General features: G+C 61.3%; 2 protein-coding genes and 2 long non-coding RNA genes across 4 annotated transcripts in view; 2 read left to right on the top strand and 2 right to left on the bottom strand.

The window, feature by feature from the left end:
* The window catches only part of LOC136303047 (Fc receptor-like protein 4), a 34702-nt gene extending 25430 nt beyond the window's left edge, over positions 1–9272 (bottom strand). The window contains 4 exon segments of the mRNA XM_066206636.1: positions 8035–8313; positions 8414–8668; positions 8967–9234; positions 9237–9272. Coding sequence (XP_066062733.1) covers positions 8035–8313; positions 8414–8668; positions 8967–9234; positions 9237–9272 — 838 coding nt within the window.
* On the bottom strand, positions 5415–5892 carry LOC136303243 (uncharacterized). The gene is made up of 3 exons (XR_010724192.1): positions 5825–5892; positions 5687–5748; positions 5415–5605 (listed from the first exon to the last, which is right to left on the bottom strand). It is a non-coding gene; the product is annotated as an uncharacterized lncRNA (long non-coding RNA).
* A 3950-nt stretch (positions 9273–13222) lies between the features above and the next one.
* On the top strand, positions 13223–16314 carry LOC136302904 (Fc receptor-like protein 3). The gene is made up of 8 exons (XM_066206489.1): positions 13223–13232; positions 13783–13803; positions 13892–14122; positions 14386–14649; positions 14773–15051; positions 15477–15746; positions 15893–16138; positions 16220–16314. The coding sequence occupies exons 1-8, from the start codon at positions 13223–13225 to the stop codon at positions 16312–16314; spliced, it is 1416 nt and encodes a 471-aa protein (XP_066062586.1).
* Positions 16315–16415: 101 nt separating this feature from the next.
* On the top strand, positions 16416–17259 carry LOC136303233 (uncharacterized). The gene is made up of 3 exons (XR_010724186.1): positions 16416–16678; positions 16765–16844; positions 16926–17259. It is a non-coding gene; the product is annotated as an uncharacterized lncRNA (long non-coding RNA).
* The last annotated feature ends 1509 nt before the right edge of the window (positions 17260–18768 follow it).

Here is an 18768-nt window from a genome sequence, read left to right as displayed (position 1 = left end):
GCCTTGATCCCATCCCATGGAATGCTTCTCCTTCCTCTCAGAACCCCAATTCCCAGGGACCCCCTTTTCTCCCCTGGACCCCCAACCCTGGGACCCATATTCCATGACCCAAAACCCCTGGGGAAACCGTTTCCTGCAGGACCCCCATCCGTGAATCCCCCGAGACATGGAGACCCCAATTCCCCTGGACCCCCATTCTCCTGGACACCCGGCCTTGGTTCCCCACATCCCCTGAGGCCCCCACTACTGGGAACACCATCCCCCACTGAGCCCCCAGACTATCCCATAATGTCCCCAGCCTGTCCCCTGCTGTGTCTCCACCCATCCCCCACCCTGCCCCCACCAAGGGCCACCTACACGTGGGGACGAGGTGTGGCCTTTCTTCCTTCCTCTTCATCCGAAGAGCCGCCACCCAGGGGACCGGTGGCCACAGCAGCGAGTGACAGCCAGTGCACATGGCCGGGGACACGGGGATGGCCGGGAAGGTGGCGCTGCTTCTGTGGGGTGAGTGCCCAGGCACGGGCCTGACACCCCGGGGATGGGCCCTGGTGAGGCAGAGACCGGTGGGGAGGGGGCACAGGGGGGCAGTGGGGTCCCCTGAGCTCCTCAAGGCCGGGACAAAGGAACCAGGATGCAGGGACAGGGACAAGGGTCACGCCCGTACCATGCAGATGGGCCAGAGGGACTGGTGCCATGGGAAAGGGATCACAGACGTGGGGCCATGGGGGTGTGGCTGTAGGGACAGGTGCTGTGAGGATTGCGGTGGTGAGCTGTGCAAGCATGGGGGGTCCACAGTGTCCCCATGTCCTGCCTCAGCCCAGGATGACTGAGGTGTCTCTGTCAGCAAAACCTCTGTGCGGCACCAGTGTTACCCTTGGGGAGAGTTTGGGGACAGACATCACACCATGTCCCCCCAAATGGTGCTGTCCCTCCAGTGCCACCACCACCCTAATCCCTTCCCTTCTCCCTTCCAGCCCCCACCCTCGGCCTCGCTGGTGAGTCCTTGGCAGATGCCATGTCCCCACCCCACTGTCCCCAGCCCCGTGGTGACCCTGGCAGGCTGGTGTCCCCGGCAGGCTGGGGTCCCCTGTCACCTGCAGGTGCCTAGACCACCCAGCTCCGGGTGGAGCCCCCCTGGAGGCCGGCGGTGCTGTGGGACCGGGTGACACTGACCTGCGAGGGCTCGGGGACTGCTGGTGCCACCACCTGGTACAAGGACAGGCAGCGCTGGTGGCAGGAGGTCCGGGAGAAGTTCGTTGTCACTGAGAGTGGCACCTACACATGTGACAGACCCGGCAGTGGGCTCAGCCCCCCCATGATGGTCTTAAATGGTGAGGGGGGATCTTAAATGATATGGGTTCTTCCCTGAGAGGTCTGGGGGGCTCACTTACAAGGATTGCCTCACACCTGTCGTGTGGCAAGAGCCTGTCCCCTGCACTCAGGGACATCCCATTGTATCCCAGGGTGATGGGACCCCCATGGTTACACGTGTGCCGTGGGGTTGCTCCTGGTGCCCCTGAGATCCTCCCATGCCATGGAGACTCCTCCCAGATGTCCCCGGTGCCATGGGTGCCCACCTTGGACCTGTCTGGTGCATCTCAGTTCAATGGGACTCTCCTGTCCCACAGACCAGCTGGTGCTGCAGGTGCCAACACAGACACTGCTGGAGGGGGACACGGTGACACTGCGCTGCCGGGTCAGGCCAGACATATCGGTCAGCAGGGTGCAGTTTTACAAGGACAAGAAGGATCTGGGGATGTTCCTGAGGGGGACCGAGCTGTCCCTGTCCCCTCTCCAGCAGAACCACAGTGGCCGCTACCACTGTGAGGGTTTAGAGAGCGTGTGGCCATTATCGTCATCTCCAGTGACAGTGGCAGTACACGGTGAGCGCACCCACGGCTGGAATTCCAGTATCCTGAAACCTCCAAAGCCACTGGGTGACCGCCTGGTGCTGAGCTGTGCGGTGGCTGCAGGGACAGGTCCCCGGTCCTTCACCTGGCACCGGGGGGACTTGGGGACACCGCTGGGCACCGGCCCCTGCCTGGAGCTGCAGCATGTTGAGGACAATGTCAGCGGCCAATACCAGTGCCGGGTCAGTGATGGAGACAGTGTGGCCGAGAGTGTCCCCCTGAATGTCACCGTCCTTGGTGAGTGTGACCCTCAGGCTGGGGGTGGCCTCACCCACAGCACTCTCCAGAAAACTCTCATCCCTGTGTCCCTGTCCCTCTTGCTGGCTGCCAGCCATTCCCCCATCCTCAGACCCATCTCTGTGTCCCCGCAGTGCCCGTGGCCAATGCCACCATCACCCCGGTCCCCTGACACACCAGGTGCACGCAGGTGACCCCGTGACCCTGTGCTGCTTAGTGCAGGTGGGCTCAGCTCCTGTCAACTTCACCTGGCTGCACGACGGGCAGGATGTGGCCCGGGGTCCCATCCTGGAGCTTGGGAACGTCAGTGTGGGACATTCGGGCACCTACCAGTGTGTGGCCACCAACCAGCTGGGACAGGACGGGCACCGCGTGTTCCGGGCACTCAGCGCTGAGCTGGCCCTGGAGGTGACACCACGTGGACATTGGAGCAGAGGTGGGGTCACATAGGGTCATTGGGATTGCAGGACCCCCAAAATGACAGGTGACCCCACTGTGTCCCTTCTGTCCCCAGTAGTGGCCACAGGGGTTGGCGTGTCCCTCCTGTTCCTGGTCCTGCTCGTGGGTGCAGCTGCGGGCTGGCACCGGTGGAGCAACATGGGTGGGTGACAATGGGGGCAACGGGGGCCCTGGGGAGGTGGGAGGCCACCTGGAATGTGGGGGTGATGGGTGACACCCACAGCTCCTGGTTTGGGCAGTGCTGAGTGCTCAGGGTCCTCAAGGATTTTGGGTGTTGTTGGAGGGTCTTGCAGGGATGTTGGGGGTTCTCTCAGGGATCCTGGGGGAATTTGGAGGGTCTCCCTCCCTGCCAGGATTGGCTTCTTGGCACTCACGAGGTCCAGAGCACTTGGGTGGTTCAGGGGTTCTGAGGGGCATCAGGGATGCTCAGGGGTTCTGGGAGAATCTGAGGGCCCAGTAGGGTGCCAGGATTTCTGAGGGGGCCTTGGGGATCCCGCAGTTACCTTTCCCCTCTTTCCTTTCTAGAGTCCAGGAAGCAGCAGGAAAGGTGAGTGTGGGCTCAAACCACACTGTCCCCTTTTACCCCAACCCCAAGACCTCCCATTCCCCCCCACACATCCCCTTTATCCCCGCAGGGTCCCCCCGGATCCCCCGGCCCCCTCAGAGGAGGGGGAGGTGCTGTACACCCACGTCGTGAGCACCAGGCAGACGGGGGGTGAGTACAGGGTGGGACACACACACTGGGACACGTCACCCAAGAGTGTCACCCCCACCCAGATCCCACAGCCAGTGTCTCTCGCAGCGTCCCCCCGTGCCACCGCGCTCCAGGATCCCCAGGTGACCTACGCGGAGCTGCGGGGACCCCATGGGCGACAGCGGGAACTCAGTGACACCTACGGGAATGTGCTGTGACACTCGGGGCTCCAGTGGGCACTGGGGGGCTCTGGGGGAACTGGGGGGCAGTGGGGGACCCCACCCATGGGCAGTCACACATGTGTCCCTGCTCCTGCTCCCATGGGTGCTCAACATTCACGGGTAGATGAGCACAAGGGGGGGGTCACGTGTGAGGCTGCACAGGGCACCCAGAACTCCCCATGCCCCCAGAATCTCCAAGGGCTTCCCCACCCTCCTTCCACTACCACAACTGCCTTCCCATTCCACATCCAAGTGCTCCCAGCGCCCTCAGTGTCTTCCCCATTCTCTCCTCACTGTGCTCCCAGTACCCTCAGGGGCTCCCTATTTCCCCTCCCAGTGCCTCTCCATTGCTCCCAGTAGATCCGGGTGTTCTCCATTCTGTCTCCCAGTACCCCTGTGCTCCCACTGGCTCTGCAATCCCCCTCTCAGCACTCTGAGAACACCCATGGACTCGTTTCCCTGTTATTTGGCCCAAAATGCAGCTTTTGGTTCAACTGGCAGAAATGGTGTTTCTTTGTTGAGCTCTGTCGGGCTTTAGGAATGGGATTCTCCAGTTCTGGGCTGACACTGGAACCAGGGGCTGCTGCCCCTCCCCCTGCCAGTGGAGGCACAAAAGGCAAATGTCCCAAAGGGCTGACAGAAAACAATTTCCTGCAAACAGCAATGAGAGAACAAAACCAACAGCAACAAGGTTTAGAATCCCTGAGGGTCAAAAAAGGAACAATTTCCAGGGAAAGCCCCTGAAAGGGGAAAACTCGGGATCCTTCCCTCAGACAGTTTCTTCCACCAGAGGAACCTGGCAGGGCCCTGGACCTTCATTGCTCTGATGGCCAAAGCGGCTTTCAGGAGGCTCTGGATTGTCTTCTCCCCTGTCCCAAACACGTCCTCTGCTGTGTTCCGCACACGATGATGTCTCAAAGGCCCTGTGGGTGTTCCCGAGCCTCCCCCTTTTCCAAGCCAGTCAGAATGAGTGAGTCCATGGCACAGGGTGGGTCTGAGTTTCCAGTCGGTTCCAGAGCTCTGGACATCCCTCCAGGTCAAGGCAAACTGTGACCTGCCCTCTGCTGCCAAAAAGATGTATCCTGCTGTAAAGGTGTCTGCCAAGGCAGGCTGGAACCTGCCTTGGAATGGAAAATTTGACCACCTTCCCTCCAAAGTATTATCATTTTGAAGTTAAGGGGCTTCCAGAAACAGACATGGGAAGAGGAATAACAGTTCTTCACTAGAATATCTATAACAAGACAAACAAACAACAACACCGCCACCAACAACAAACAAAAGCACAAACCCAGTCCCAGCCCTCTCGGGGCTGCAGGCACTTCCCCTGCGGTGCAGTTCCGGGCACAGCCGGCAGGGGCGCTGGTGGCTCCCGGCCGGGCAGGGCGGGTGCGATGATTCCCCCGCGGCTGCAGGGGGCGCTGTGACGCCAGCTCGGCTGTCTCTCTCTCCATGGTTAATGGAGACTCAGCGGGCGGGAGAGAGAGAGAAGCGTCCTTCCCTCACTGACGGGGCTGGGGGGCAGCTGGGAACGGTGCCACTCTGGACGGCAATATGGGCTGCGGCAGGAACCCTCGGAGTGGCGGCTGGAACGGTGGGAGGAGGCACACCCAGGGTGGCAAAGGAAGTTTATCAAAACCTCCCAAGCTGTAGCATGAGCTACGAGGCTCGGGTGGGACACGGGTTGTTGGGTTCAAGTGTAGGAAAAGCCAAAGCAGCCACAGAAAACAGCGGAGCTGGGCAGCCACAGCCGTGCTCCCACAAACAGCTGCCGCCTGCAGCCAGGAGCCTTGTTTCTCGCAGTTTAATCAGAAAGCTGAATTTTGGGTACAATAAGAGGGAAAAGGGTCACGTGCCAGCCCAGCACTGGGCGAGGGAACGAGGAGTCCTGTGGGGTGCAGTGAAGAGGAAGAAGGGACTGCTGAGGGGAACCGATGCCTCCCAGTGCTGCCGGTGTCCCCAGTGTCACAGCACACCCTCAAAGGTGTCATCAGGGTCCTGCTGTCGCTTGTAGGGTCTCGGCAGCTCCATGTTGGTCACTTGTGGATCCCGAGGAGGGGCAGGGCCTGGGGTCACTTGGGGAGGCCCTGAGAGTGACACTGGTTGTGAGGGCCTGGGTGAGCGGTGACACTGGTGGGTGACGTGTGCCTGTCCCCCCCTGTACTCACTCCCTGCCCACTCGGTGCCATCAATGTGGGGTCCCAGCACTTCCCCCTCTTCTGGGGGGGTCCTGTGGGGATAAGGGGGGTCTGAGGAGTGTCCGTGGAAGGGGGAAAGGGGAGTCCTTGCTGGAGACCCCCACTCACCTTTCCTGGGGCTTCGTGGTTGCTGCAAGGAAAAGGAGAGGGGGTGACCATGGAGACCCCGAGACCCCTGAACCTTCCTGGGACCCCAGCAGGTCCAAACAGCCACAGTACCCCCAAACTCCCACAGGACCCCAGAAAGATTTCCCTAAATCCCTGCACAGCCCTCCAAGAGCTGCCCAAACCCTCCAGGAGCTCCCAATGCCACCCCAATGTTCCTCAAAGCCTACCCAGGGATGGCCCTGGAGCCCAACCAAGACCATCGAAATTCCCCCCAGACCCCCCAGGACCTCCAGCCGACATCACTGTGGGCTCCGTTTCCCCCAGCTCAGGGGCCCTGGGTGCTGCCCTGTCTCTGCCCCCACGCTGGGGGCGTCCCCTCACTCCAGGACCCCCATCCCCCCCATTGTCACCCACCCCAGTGGTGCCACCAGTGACAGCCCCCGATGACAGCCAGGAGCAGGAGCAGGAACAGGAGGGTCCTGCCGACATTCACAGCCACTGCTGGGGACAGAGGGGGACACATTGGGGTCACATTAAACCTCGGTGATCCTGAACACCCCGGTGACCCCATGTGACCTCACCTGTGACCCAGGGTGAGCCAGGGATCACCTCCAGGGCCAGCTCAGGGCTGAGTGCCCGGAACACACGGTGCCCGTCCTGTCCCAGCTGGTTGGTGGCCACGCACTGGTAGGTGCCCGAATGGCCCACACTGACGTTCCCAAGATCCAGGATGGGACCCTGGGCCACCACCTGCCCATCACGCAGCCAGGTGAAGGTGACAGGGGCTGAGCCCACCTGCACCGAGCAGCACAGGGTCACGGGGTCACCTGCATGCACCTGGTGTGACAGGGGACCGGGGGTGATGGTGGCATTGGCCACGGGCACTGTGGGGACACAGACAGGGCTGAGGCCAGGAGGAGGGGCTGCACCCGGCCTGGGGGAATGAGGGAGTCTGTGTGGTGGCAGCTGGAGACAGAGTGTCTCCTTCAGCCAGGACAGTGACCCCATGGGGTGGAGCCATCATGTGCTGTGGGATGAGGGCATGTGATGGATGAGGGGGGAGGGATGAGGATGGGATGAGGCTGAGGTGAGGACGGGATGAGGGCAGCTGTGTCCAAGTGTGGTAATGGCTGTCACCTCGTGGGGGGCACGGAATGGCGTGGGTGGGATGTGATGGGTCTGATGAGGCAAATCAACGGGGGCATCACCCCAATGCCAAGCGACTCACTCCCCTGGAGAGTCACGCTCAGTAGGGTGAATGTGACCTGATGGGGAGTGGGACATGTGACAGGCGGCATTAGGGATCCATGGCCTGGATGTCCTGGGTGGGGACACCTGGAGCCAGATGGTCCCAGTTCCCCTGGGCTGTGACAGCCAGGGGTGGGGGCTGTGACCTGGGGTGGATTGGGGATGGTGTGGGGGGTTGGGGTGGAATGGGAATGTGTGGAATTGGGGATGCTGTGGGTGGGATCACCCTCAGCCCAAGGACAGTGAGGTTCCATGTGGGGCTCTTGGCCACACTGTCCCCATCACTGGCCCAGCACTGGTGTGGCTGTTTTCCTAGTCCCCAAAGTGCCACAGCTCCAGGTGGGGGCTGGCACCCAGCAGTGCCCCTGAGCCCCTTCGGTGCCAGGTGAAGGACAGAGGACCTGTCCCTGTGGCCACTGCACAGCTCAGCACCAGGCAGTCACCCAGTGCCACCTGTCCCCCAGGGGGCTGCACTCCCCCCGAGATTTGGACACCTGCGGGTGGACACACGAGGGATTGGGGACATGGGATGAGGAGTGGGGGACACCAGGGAGCAGTGAAGGACTTAGGGAGGGGGAGGATCAGAGAGGGATGGGGGGATCCCTGTGAGGAAGAAGGGGGCCCAGAGATGGGAGAGAGGCTTGAAAAAGGCTGGAAGGGACCCCAGGGCAGGGTGAGAGATTCAGCCAGGAGACACATAGAGAGGGTTGAAGGGAACCACAGGGAAGGTTTTGGGGACCCAGACAGGGATAGTGGGACCTGTGGACAATGGAAGGGCCTTGGAGAGGGAGAGGTGCAGCTGGGGCGGGTCAGGGGACCTGGTGAGGGATGCAGGCAGCAGGGAAGGTGATGGGAGGACGCAGGGAGAGCCCAGGGAAGGCAGGGCAACACACAGAGAGTTGAGCAAGGATGGGAGACCTGGGATGGCTGTGGGGGCTCCCCGTGCCCATCCCCACACTCACTGTGCACCGTGACGTGGAGCCGGGCGCTGCTCTTCCGCACAGTCCCCTCCTCGGAGTGCACCTGGCAGCTGTAATTCCCCGAGTTGGAGACCCCCACGGCGGGCACCAGGAGCTGCGGGGACACCTGTGGGCCCCCCACCAACTGCCCGTCCCGGTAGAAGAGGTGCAGGAGGGGGGCTGGGGGCCGCAGGGGGTTGGGGGTGCTGAGGCAGCTGAGATTGAGGGGGGACCCCTCGATGGGCTCCGGGGGACCCTCCAGCACCGGCACCGTGAAGAGCTCTGGGAAGGAGAGGAGAGGTGAGGGCTGTGACTCTGAGTCCCCTGGGAAGTGACTTTGGGGGTGTCAGGATATTGGAGTTCCAGCAGTGGGGGTGCTCACCGTGCACTGTCACTGTCACTGGTGTTGACAGTGACAGCCCGAAGCTCACGAAGGCCACACAGTGGTAGCGGCCACTGTGGTTCAGCTGCAGGGGGGACAGGGACAGCTCGGTCCCAGTGAGGAACCCTCCAGGATCCTTCCCGTCCTGGTAAAACCGCACCCTGCTGAACGACATGTCCTGCCTGACCCGGCAGCGCAGTTTCACCGTGTCTCCCTCCAGCAGTGTCTGTGCTGGCACCTGCAGCACCAGCCGGTCTGTGGGACAGGAGAGTCCCTTCAAACTGAGTGGCACGGGACCTCTCCAAGTTGGGTGCCCATGGCACCGCGGACATCTGGGTGGAGTCTCCATTGCGCAGGAGGATCCCAGGAACACCAGGAGACGCTCCGTGGCACAGGTGTCACCACGGGGGCCCCATCACACTGGGATGCATTGGGATGACCCTGAGTGCAGGGGACAGGCTCTAGCCACATGAGCGGTGTAAGGCGACACTTGGAGTGGAGCCCACGCAGACCCAACAAGAGGCCACCCTGATCATTTAAGATCCCCCCTCACCATTCATGACTCTCAAGGCAGGGCTGGACCCACTGCCAGGTCTGTCACATGTGTAGGTGCCACTCTCGGTGACAGTGAAGCGGTCGCTTCTGTTCTGGCCCCAACGCTGCCCGTCCTTGTACCAGGTGGTGTCACCGGTGGTCCCCGAGCCCTGGCAGGTCAGTGTTACCTGGTCCCACAGCACCGCCGGCCTCCAGGGAGGCTCCACCAGGAGCTGGGTGGTCTGGGCACCTGCAGGTGACAGGGGACACCAGCCTGCCAGGGCCATTGCATGGGGCTGGGGACAGTGGGGTGGGGACATGGCATCCCCTGGGGACTCACCAGCGAGGCCGAGGGTGTGGGCTAGAAGGGAGAAGGGACAGGGTTGGGTGGGGACAGCAGCACCTGGGGGACATGGTGTGGTGTCTGTCCCCAGACTGCCTGCAGTGGGAACACTGGTGTAGCACAGAGGTCTTGAGGACAGGGACACCTCGGTCACCCTGGGCTGAGGCAGGACATGGGGACACTGTGGACACCCCATTCTCCTACAGGTCACCACCACCATCCTCACAGCCCTGGTCCCATCAGCAACATCCCCATGGCCCGTCATCCCATTCTAATGGAACTCATCCCCACAGCCCATCTGCATGGTACATGGCTCTTGTCCCTGTCCCTGCATCCCTGTGCCCCTGTCCCTGTCCCGACAACTGCTACAGCCCCAAGGTTCCTTTGCCACATCCTTGTCCCCACATTTCTATCCCCCTGTTTCTGTCCTCACATCCCAGTTCCCCTGTTCTTCTCCCCCTTTTCCTGTCCGCACAGCCACCCAACTCCTCTGCTCACACTGGGGTCCGTGCCCATGCACTGGCTCTGCTGGCCTTGAGGACCTCAGGGGACATCCCAGCCCCCCTGTGCCCCCTCCCCACCGGTCTCTGCCTCACCAGGGCCCATCCCCGGGGTGTCAGGCCCGTGCCCGGGGCACTCACCCCACAGGAGCAGCGCCACCTTCCCGGCCATCCCCGTGTCCCTGGCCATGTGCACTGGCTGTCACTCGCTGCTGTGGCCACCGGTCCCCTGGGTGGCGGCTCTTCGGATGAAGAGGAAGGAAGAAAGGTCACACCTCGTCCCCATGTGTAGGTGGCCCTTGCTGGGGGCAGGGTGGAGACACAGCAGGGGACAGGCTGGGGACATTATGGGATAGCCTGGGGGCTCAGTGGGGGATGGTGTTCCCAGGAGTGGGGGCCTCAGGGGATGTGAGGAACCAAGGAGGGGTGTCCAGGAGAATGGGGGTCCAGGGGAATTGGGGTCTCCATGTCTCGGGGGATTCAGAGATGGGGGTCCTGCAGGAAAATGTTTCCCCAGGGGTTTTGGGTCATGGAATATGGGTCTCAGGGTTGGGGGTCCAGGGGAGAAAAGGGGACCCTTGGAAATTTGGGTTCTATGGGAACAAGCAGCCCATGGGATGGGATCAAGGCAGTGGTGGTCCTGGGCAATGGGAGTCCTGGAAGGGGGGTCCCAGGGAGCAGAGACCAAGGGAATGGGGGTGCCATGGTTGGGTTCCCAGGGGAATGGGGGTCCCAGGGATGGGCAGTGGCTGGGTGGGCACGGGGGTCTCAGCTCCTGCCCTGGGTGCCTCAGATTTCGGGGTGACTCAGAGCCCAGCACAGCCCCCACAGTGTGCTCATGGCCAGGGGGGCACCCCAGGGTGGAGGCTCTGGGTCTGTGCCCCACACACCCCTGGGCTTTTCCCATCCCCCCATTTCCTGGCTCAGCCATCCCAGGGAACACCTGAGCAGGTAACGGTGGGGGGATCCCAGGAAGGGGCCAAGGGGGCTGGGGGGTGCAGGCAGTGTTTGGGGGCTGTGGGGGATGAAAGATTTTCACTTTCTCTTTCCTGCAGTAGAAGGAAGAGGCCGTTTATGCTGAGCTGAGGCCGTGGGTTCTGTCCTGGGGGGCACATCCAGAGGGGTCCTGCCCTGAGGGAAAAGGGCTCCTCTGCTGTGGTGACACCTGGGGCGTCTCCCAGGGTCTTGTCCCAGAGGGTTCCTCGTTCTGGGGGTGCCACGTCCTTGGGGATTCCTGTCCCAGAGGTGGCACATCCTGGGGGGGCACTGAGCATTCCCGCTGTCCCCAGTGGGTCCCAGTGATCTATGCGCTGCCCAAACTTAAGGGGCCACCAGATAGAATCTTGCCCTGATGATGGTAAATGCCTGGCTAAATTTGGTCGAATTCCCTGATGCCCAATTGGCTGAGACAAAATTATACAACCATGAAATAAAGGCAAAAATATTTTCCCAAAACACATTTTTTCCCAATAAAAAATAAACTCAGCAAAAATCAAACTAACAATATAGAAAATGGTCTGGTTGATAGAATCCTTTTAATCATTGCCCTCCCAACTAGTCACTGACAATTAAAACTCAAACAAATCCCACAGAAATGAGACTTTCTGGTTCCCTTTAGGAGCCCTTTGGTGCATCCCACAGCAGCGTTTGCTTGTGGATAACATGGAGTGTGGAATCTCCCTGAGTGTCCAGCAGGTCCATGGGATTGTTCCCGGCCTGCTGGGCAGCAGCCCAGCCCACAGGGAAGGCTTTGGTTGGGCCACATTTAGGAACTCTGCCCATTTTCCTCCTTCCCACCCTGAAACTTGATTTACTTCCCATGGCTTCTGCTCCCAACAGGGGAGAAACTCTGTCCATCCTTGGAACAGAGCACAGGAATCCGTGGAAATGCCCGTGTGTCCCTCAGGGTCTGCTTCCCTGGGAAATGCACTCCACCCTGCCCTGAATTCCCCTGCCTGGGCACTCCCTGCTCCTGCTGGGACACCCCTGTTCCCCAGATCCACGGCTGGAGCCCCTGCTCAACATTTCCACACTTTTCCCTCTGTTGTGGTGTCCACATCCAGAACACAAACATTCTTTCTGGGAGGTTCCAAAGGGCTGCAGGTTTTGTTCAGGAAGGAGGGTCCCGGTCAGGTTGTTGAGCAGATGGGTGTGGGATCTGCAGAACTTCTGGGGCTCTCTCAGCCCCTTGCTGAGAGGGACAAAATGATCAATTGCTGCATTTCCGGACTGCTTCCCTCACAGCTGCCCCTGCAGGGGGGTTTGCAGCCAGCCCTGCTCTGAAAACCATCCAAGGCCCTCGCAGAGCCACTGCTTGGGCTCCCATTGGCTTTTGTGCTTCTTGCAGGGCCCAGGAAACCACAGCCAGGCCTTTTCCTGCCACAGAATTGTCACCTTTGCAGCAGCTCTAAAGCTGCCAGAATCAAAGCCAAGGGGGCGGGGGGAGCCTCAGGTCGTGGCTGCCACCTGGGGCTGGCCAGAGCAGGGCTGGCCAATGCCCATCCCTGTGCACTGGGGCTGGGCCATGGCTGGGCCCCACACTTGGATGGCCACTGGCTTCAAGGAGGAGGAGTTGGGGAGCTCCTTCCTGCCTGGGGCTCCATTCCTGAGCTGCTCTTACTGGCTCACATCCTGCAGGGGATCAGCAGGAATGGAAAAGTCTGGAACCCTCCTGGAGCTGCCATCCCCCAGGACAGGACCCCCTTGGACATCATGTGTCCCCCGTGGGACAGGATCCCCCCAGGACAGGACCCCCCTTGCTGTTCCCCCCAGGACAGAATTCGCCCCCCCGTGTGTCAGCCACTGCCCATCCCTGCCATCCCCCATTCCCCTGGGAACCCAACCATGGGACCCCCATTCCCTTGGTCTCTGCTCCCTGGGACCCCCATCCCAGGATTCCCATTGCACAGGACCACCATTGCCTTGATCCCATCCCATGGGCTGCTTCTTCTTCCATAACCACTCTTCCCAAGGGTCCCCTTCACCCCCAACTCTGGGACCTACATCCCATTACCCGAAATCCATGGGGACCATGATCACCCGGGACCCCCATCCCTGAATGTCCCCAGGCATGAAGACCCCAATTCCCCTGGACCCCCATTCTCCTGTACAACCATCCTTGGTTCCCCACATCCCCTGAGGCCCCCACTCCTGGGAACACCATCCCCCACTGAGCCCCCAGATTATCCCATAATGTCCCCAGCCTGTCCCCTGCTGTGTCTCCACCCATCCCCCACCAAGGGCCACCTACACGTGGGGACGAGGTGTGACCTTTCTTCCTTCCTCTTCATCCGAAGAGCCGCCACCCAGGGGACCGGTGGCCACAGCAGCGAGTGACAGCCAGTGCGCATGGCCGGGGACACGGGGATGGCCGGGAAGGTGGTGTTGCTCCTGTGGGGTGAGTGCCCCAGGCACGGGCCTGACACCCCGGGGATGGGCCCTGGTGAGGCAGAGACCGGTGGGGAGGGGGCACAGAGGGGCTGCGAGGTCCCCTGTGGTCCCCAAGGCCAGTAGAGCCAGTGCATGGGCATGGACCCCAGTGTGAGCAGAGGAGTGGGGTGGCTGTGGGGACAGGAAAAGGGGAACTGGGATGTGGGGGCAGGAGCAGGGAGATAGAGATGTGGGGACAAGGATGTGGCCAAAGGAACCTTGGGGCGGTGCAGCAGTGGGAACAGGGACAGAGGAACAGGGCTGCCGGTACAGAGAGAAGGGCCATGTACCATGCAGATGGGCTGTGAGGACAGGAGCTGTGAGGATGGTGGTGGTGACCTTTGAAAACATGGGGTGGCTGTGGTGTCCCCATTCCCGGAGTGTCCACAGTGTCCCTGTGTCTTGCCTCAGCCGAGTTGCCAGGATGTCTCTGTCCTTGAAATTTCCATGCCAAACCACTTCCCCATTGGGACAATTCTGTGATAGTCTCCACATCCCATCCCCCAGGAGCTTCTCTTGCTGGCCTGCCACCCCAACCCAGCCCTGTCCCTTCTCCCTTCCAGCCCAGACCCTCGGCCTCGCTGGTGAGTCCTCGGGCGACGCCACGTCCCCACCTCGCTGTCCTCAGCCCTGTGCTGACCCTGGCAGGCTGGTGTCCTCTGTCACCTGCAGGTGCCCAGACCACCCAGCTCCTGGTGGATCCCCCCTGGACACCGGCGGTGCTGTGGGACCGGGTGACACTGACCTGCTGGGGCTTGGGGCCCACCGGTGCCACCACCTGGTACAAGGACGGGCGGCGTTGGAGGCAGAAGGGATCTGACCGCATCCTTGTCACCGAGAGTGGCAACTACACATGTGACAGACCCGGCAGTGGGCTCAGCCCCCCCGTGTCAGTATTAAATGGTTAGTGGGGCTGTGAGGTTGGTGCCCCATGAGGGCTCAGCGTGGGCTCCTGTCCACGTGTGGCTTCATGTCCCAGTCCCCAGCACATGTGGACATGCCAGTGCATCCCACTGTACCCCTGTGCACACCAATTTGTTCCAGTGCACACCAGTTCATCCCAGGGTGATGGGTTTCCCCCTGGTATTCCTAGGGGCCTCTGGTGTAATGGGGACCCCCCGGACCCCTCTTGAGTCCCTCAGTGTGAGAACCCCCCTGCCCCACAGATCGGCTGGTGCTGCAGGTGCCAACACAGACACTGCTGGAGGGGGACACGGTGACACTGCGCTGCCGGGTCACGCAGGACATGTCGGTCACTGGGGTGCGATTTTACCACAAGGAGACGGATCTGGGGCGGCCCGTCAGTGGCACCGAGCTGTCCCTGTCCCCCCTGCAGCTGCACCACAGCGGTCGCTACCTCTGCGGGGGCTTGGTGGGCTCGGGAATGTCACAATGGCACAACTCAGCACCAGTGACAGTGACAGTGCATGGTGAGCATCCCCACAGCTGCCACCTTGATATCCCAACACTCCAACATCTTATGCCTTGACAATCCCAAAGCCACTTCCCAGTGGACTCAGAGTCACAGTCCTAACCTCCTGTCTCCTTCCCAGAGCTCTTCACGGTGCCGGTGCTGAAGGGTGCCCCCGAGCCCATCGAGGGGTCCCGCCTCCATCTCAGCTGCCTCAGCACCCCCAGACCCCTGCGGCCCCGAACCCGCCTCCTGCACCTCTTCTACCGGGATGGGCAGTTGGTGGGGGGCCCGCAGGTGTCCCCACAGCTCCTGGTGCCCGCCGTGGGGGTCTCCGACTCGGGGAATTACACCTGCCAGGTGCACTCTGAGGAGAGGAAGGTGTGGAAGAGCAGCGCCCGGCTCTGCGTCACAGTGCACAGTAAGTGCGGGGATGGGCACGGGGAGCCCCCAGAGCCTCCCTGGGTCCCCCAGCCCTGCCTGGAGACCTCTATTACTTTCTGGACACCCCATACCGGCGGTGGGTCCCCCATGCTTTCCTGGATCCTTTGCCGGGTCCCCCAGCGTGGTACCCCCATCTATCCTGTAAACTTTTTCCATGTTCCCCAATCACTGCTCTGGTCCCCCTCCATGTCCCCCCTATCCCCTCCCTGCATCCCCACACCCTCCCTGGAGTCTACCATCATCCTTCTCCAGGTGTCCCCTCCCTGAACCCCCCATCATTTCATGGCATTCATTTCTAAAGCCCCTAGCTCTGCATCCCCTTTTCCTCACTGGGAATCCTCTGCTCCTCCCAGAACATCCCCAAGTCCCTCACTGTCCCCTGGTGTCCCCCTCTCCCCTCAGGGGTCCCACTCTCAGGGGTGTCCGCGTGGGCACAGCCCCCCGGGGGACAGGTGGCACTGGGGGACCGCCTGGTGCTGAACTGCACAGTGGCCGAGGGGACAGGTCCCCGGACCTTCTCCTGGCACCGTGGGGGCTCAGGGACACCACTGGGCACCGGCCCCCACCTGGAGCTGCAGCATGTTGGGGACAATGACAGTGACCACTACCAGTGCCGGGTCAGCGATGGGGACAGCACGGCCGAGAGTGTCCCCCTGAATGTCACCGTCCTGGGTGAGTGGGACCCTCGGACTGGGGGTGATCCCACCCATGGCACCCCCAGCCCACCTTGCCAAGTTCCAGCCCTGTCTGTGTCTCTGCAGTGCCCGTGGCCAATGCCACCATCACCCCCGGTCCCCTGTCACACCAGGTGCACGCAGGTGACCCCATGACCCTGCGCTGCTCGGTGCAGGTGGGCTCAGCCCCTGTCAACTTCACCTGGCTGCACAATGGCCAGGAGGTGGCCCAGGGTCCCATCCTGGAGCTTGGGGACGTCGATGTGGGACATTCGGGCACCTACCAGTGCGTGGCCACAAACCAGCTGGGACAGGACGGGCACCGCGTGTTCCGGGCACTCAGCCCTGAGCTGGCCCTGGAGGTGACCGCTGGCTCACCCTGGGTCACAGGTGGGCTGACACAGGGTCACACGGGGGATGCAGGACTTCTGGGTTTCTCGGTGACCCCACTGTGTCCCCCTCTGTCCCCAGCAGTGGCTGCAGGGGTCGTCCGGTCCCTCCTGTTCCTGCTCCTGCTCCTGGCTGTCATCGTGGGCTGGCACCGGCGGCACCGCCTGTGTGGGTGACAATGAGGGGGAATGGGGGTCCCAGGGATTAGGATGAAGCTCCTCCAGAACACACGGACCATATGGTGTCACCAACAGCTCCTGACTTGCGTGAAGCTGAGCCCCCAGAGACCTTGACTGGGGGCCCTGGGAGATTTGGGGAGCTCCTGGAGGGTCATGCAGGGATGTTGCGGGTTCTGTCAGGGTTTTAGGGCAGTTTGGGGGCTCATGGGGTTCAAGGGTAGTTCGAGGTTTTTTAGGAGCTTCAGAGATGCTCGAGGCTCCCAGGGGCAGTCAGGGGACCCGATGTTATTCAGAGCCCGTGAGGACCCCACCAGTCACCCTCCCCTCTTCCCTTTGCAGCCCTCAGGAAGCAGCAGGAAAGGTGAGTGGGGTCTCAAGATCTGACGCCTCATTTTACCCTCACCTAAGACTCCCCCCAGCCCCACAGACACTCCCTTATCCCCACAGGGCCCCCCAGGATCCTCCGGCCCCCCCAGAGGTGGAGGATCTGCTGTATACCCACATCGTGGGCACCGAGCAGGCAGGGGGTGAGTACAGGAGGGGCCAGGGACACATCACCCACGGGTGTCACCCCCCACCCAGGTCCTCATATCTGGTGTCTCTCGCAGGGCCGCCCCGGGCCACATCCCCCCAGGTGACCTACATGGAGATGCCGGGACCCCACAGGTGACAGCGGGACCCCAGTGACATCTATGGGAATTTGCTGTGACACTGGGGGACACTGGGAGCACTGGAGGTCCCTGTCCAAGGACACCCCCTCTGTGTGTCCCTCCCAGCTCTTGTGGGTGCCCACCGTACCCAGGGGGTGGCCACGAGTGGCGGGTCCCATGTTGGCCCCACAGCTCCCCGTTCCAGTGCTCCCAGTGCTCCCAGTACCCAGAGGGGTTCCCCATTCTCTCCCTCAGTGCCAGGGGGCACAGGACCCTTGTCCTTCTCATTGGTTCCAAAATGCAGCTTTTTGATTAAACTGGGAGAAATGGTTTTTGTTTGTTCAGCACTGCCAGGTCAGCTCGGACGGAGGGAGGTCCCAGTCAGGCTGTTGAAGAGATTGGTGTGGGGTTTACAGAGATAAGAGAACAGGAATAACAGTTCTTTACTAGAATATCTATAACAAGACAAACAAACAACAACACCGCCACCAACAACAAACAAAAGCACAAACCCAGTCCCAGCCCTCTCGGGGCTGCAGGCACTTCCCCTGCGGTGCAGTTCCGGGCACAGCCGGCAGGGGCGCTGGTGGCTCCCGGCCGGGCAGGGCGGGTGCAATGATTCCCCCGCGGCTGCAGGGGGCGCTGTGGCAACATCTCAGCTGTCTCTCTCTCCATGGTTAATGGAGACTCAGCGGGCGGGAGAGAGAGAGAAGCGTCCTTCCCTCACTGACGGGGCTGGGGGGCAGCTGGGAACGGTGCCGCTCTGGACGGCAATATGGGCTGCAGCAGGAACCCTCGGAGTGGCGGCTGGAACGGTGGGAGGAGGCACACCCAGGGTGGCAAAGGAGGTGTAGCAAAAACTCTGAAGCTGTAGCAGGAGCCGTGGGGCTTGGGTGGGGTGTTGGGTTCAAGGGTAGCAAAAAGCCCAAAGCAGTCACAGAAAACAGCGGAGCTGGGCAGCCACAGCCGTGCTCCCGCAAACAGCTGCCACACGCAGCCATGAGACGCGCCCTCTGGGAAGGATGAGGGGCTCTGGGTGCTGGGTTCTCCCCTGAGGCACCTGAGAATATGGTGAGGGTCCTTTCCCTGAGGGAGTTTAAAAGATGCCAGTTCAAGGGCTGCCCTTCTCAGCAAAGCCTCACTCATGGTAGGAGAAGCAGTGAAGGGTGGAACTCTGTAGTGGCGGCCAATTGTCCCCAGAGCAACAGCAGCACTGTCCCACCTCCGGTGCCAGGAGCAAGAGAGAGAGGAGCCAAGCTCAGCCCCTCACCCTCCAGCCAAAATCTCGTGGTATGTCTGCCCTTGCCAACAGAAGTTGTTCTTGCACCCTGAGGAGCCCCACAGCAGAAGGGTCCTGGGAGAACCCCAGGCAGCGATTGAGCTGTGGAATTCCCTCTGTCTCCACAACAGCTCTGCCAATGCCCAACGATGTCTTTTGGGCTCCCTGAAATCCCCTCTCCTGGGAGAATCAGTGCCAAGGATTCCTGGGGCAGAGTCTGACATCATAGAAGGGAAATGTGTGACATCACAGAGTGGGCTGTGACATCACAGGGCAGCTGTGTATGACATCACAGAGCACATGATGACATCCTATGATAGTTGTTTGACATTAACAGAGATGACTGTGACATCTCAGAGTGGTGGTGTCACATCATAGAGGAGGTTGTTACATCACAGAGCAGGCTCACAGCAGGTCTTTGAGGTCACTGGATTGGTCACTGCTGCACTCCCCTCTCAAAGCTGCCCTGCAGAGAAGCCCCCCTGTGCTCCTCATGCAGAGTCTGGTTCCCTGTCCTCCTAG

The sequence above is a fragment of the Chamaea fasciata genome, unplaced genomic scaffold (genome assembly GCF_029207755.1).
Source record: "Chamaea fasciata isolate MVZ Bird 193981 ecotype frontalis unplaced genomic scaffold, bChaFas1.0.hap1 SCAF_31, whole genome shotgun sequence".
NCBI classification, from domain to species: Eukaryota; Metazoa; Chordata; class Aves; order Passeriformes; family Sylviidae; genus Chamaea; species Chamaea fasciata.
The sequence above is the reverse complement of the archived record's forward strand: the minus strand, read 5'-3'. Positions and strand labels throughout refer to the sequence as shown.

Excerpts from the sequence above, each read along its gene's own strand:
- LOC136302904 (XM_066206489.1), top strand. Across the intron at positions 14,123-14,385 it reads CCCCGTGTCAGTATTAAATG|ATCGGCTGGTGCTGCAGGTG; the intron begins GTTAGTGGGGCT and ends CCTGCCCCACAG. Across the intron at positions 15,747-15,892 it reads CCTGAATGTCACCGTCCTGG|GTGACCCCATGACCCTGCGC; the intron begins GTGAGTGGGACC and ends AGGTGCACGCAG.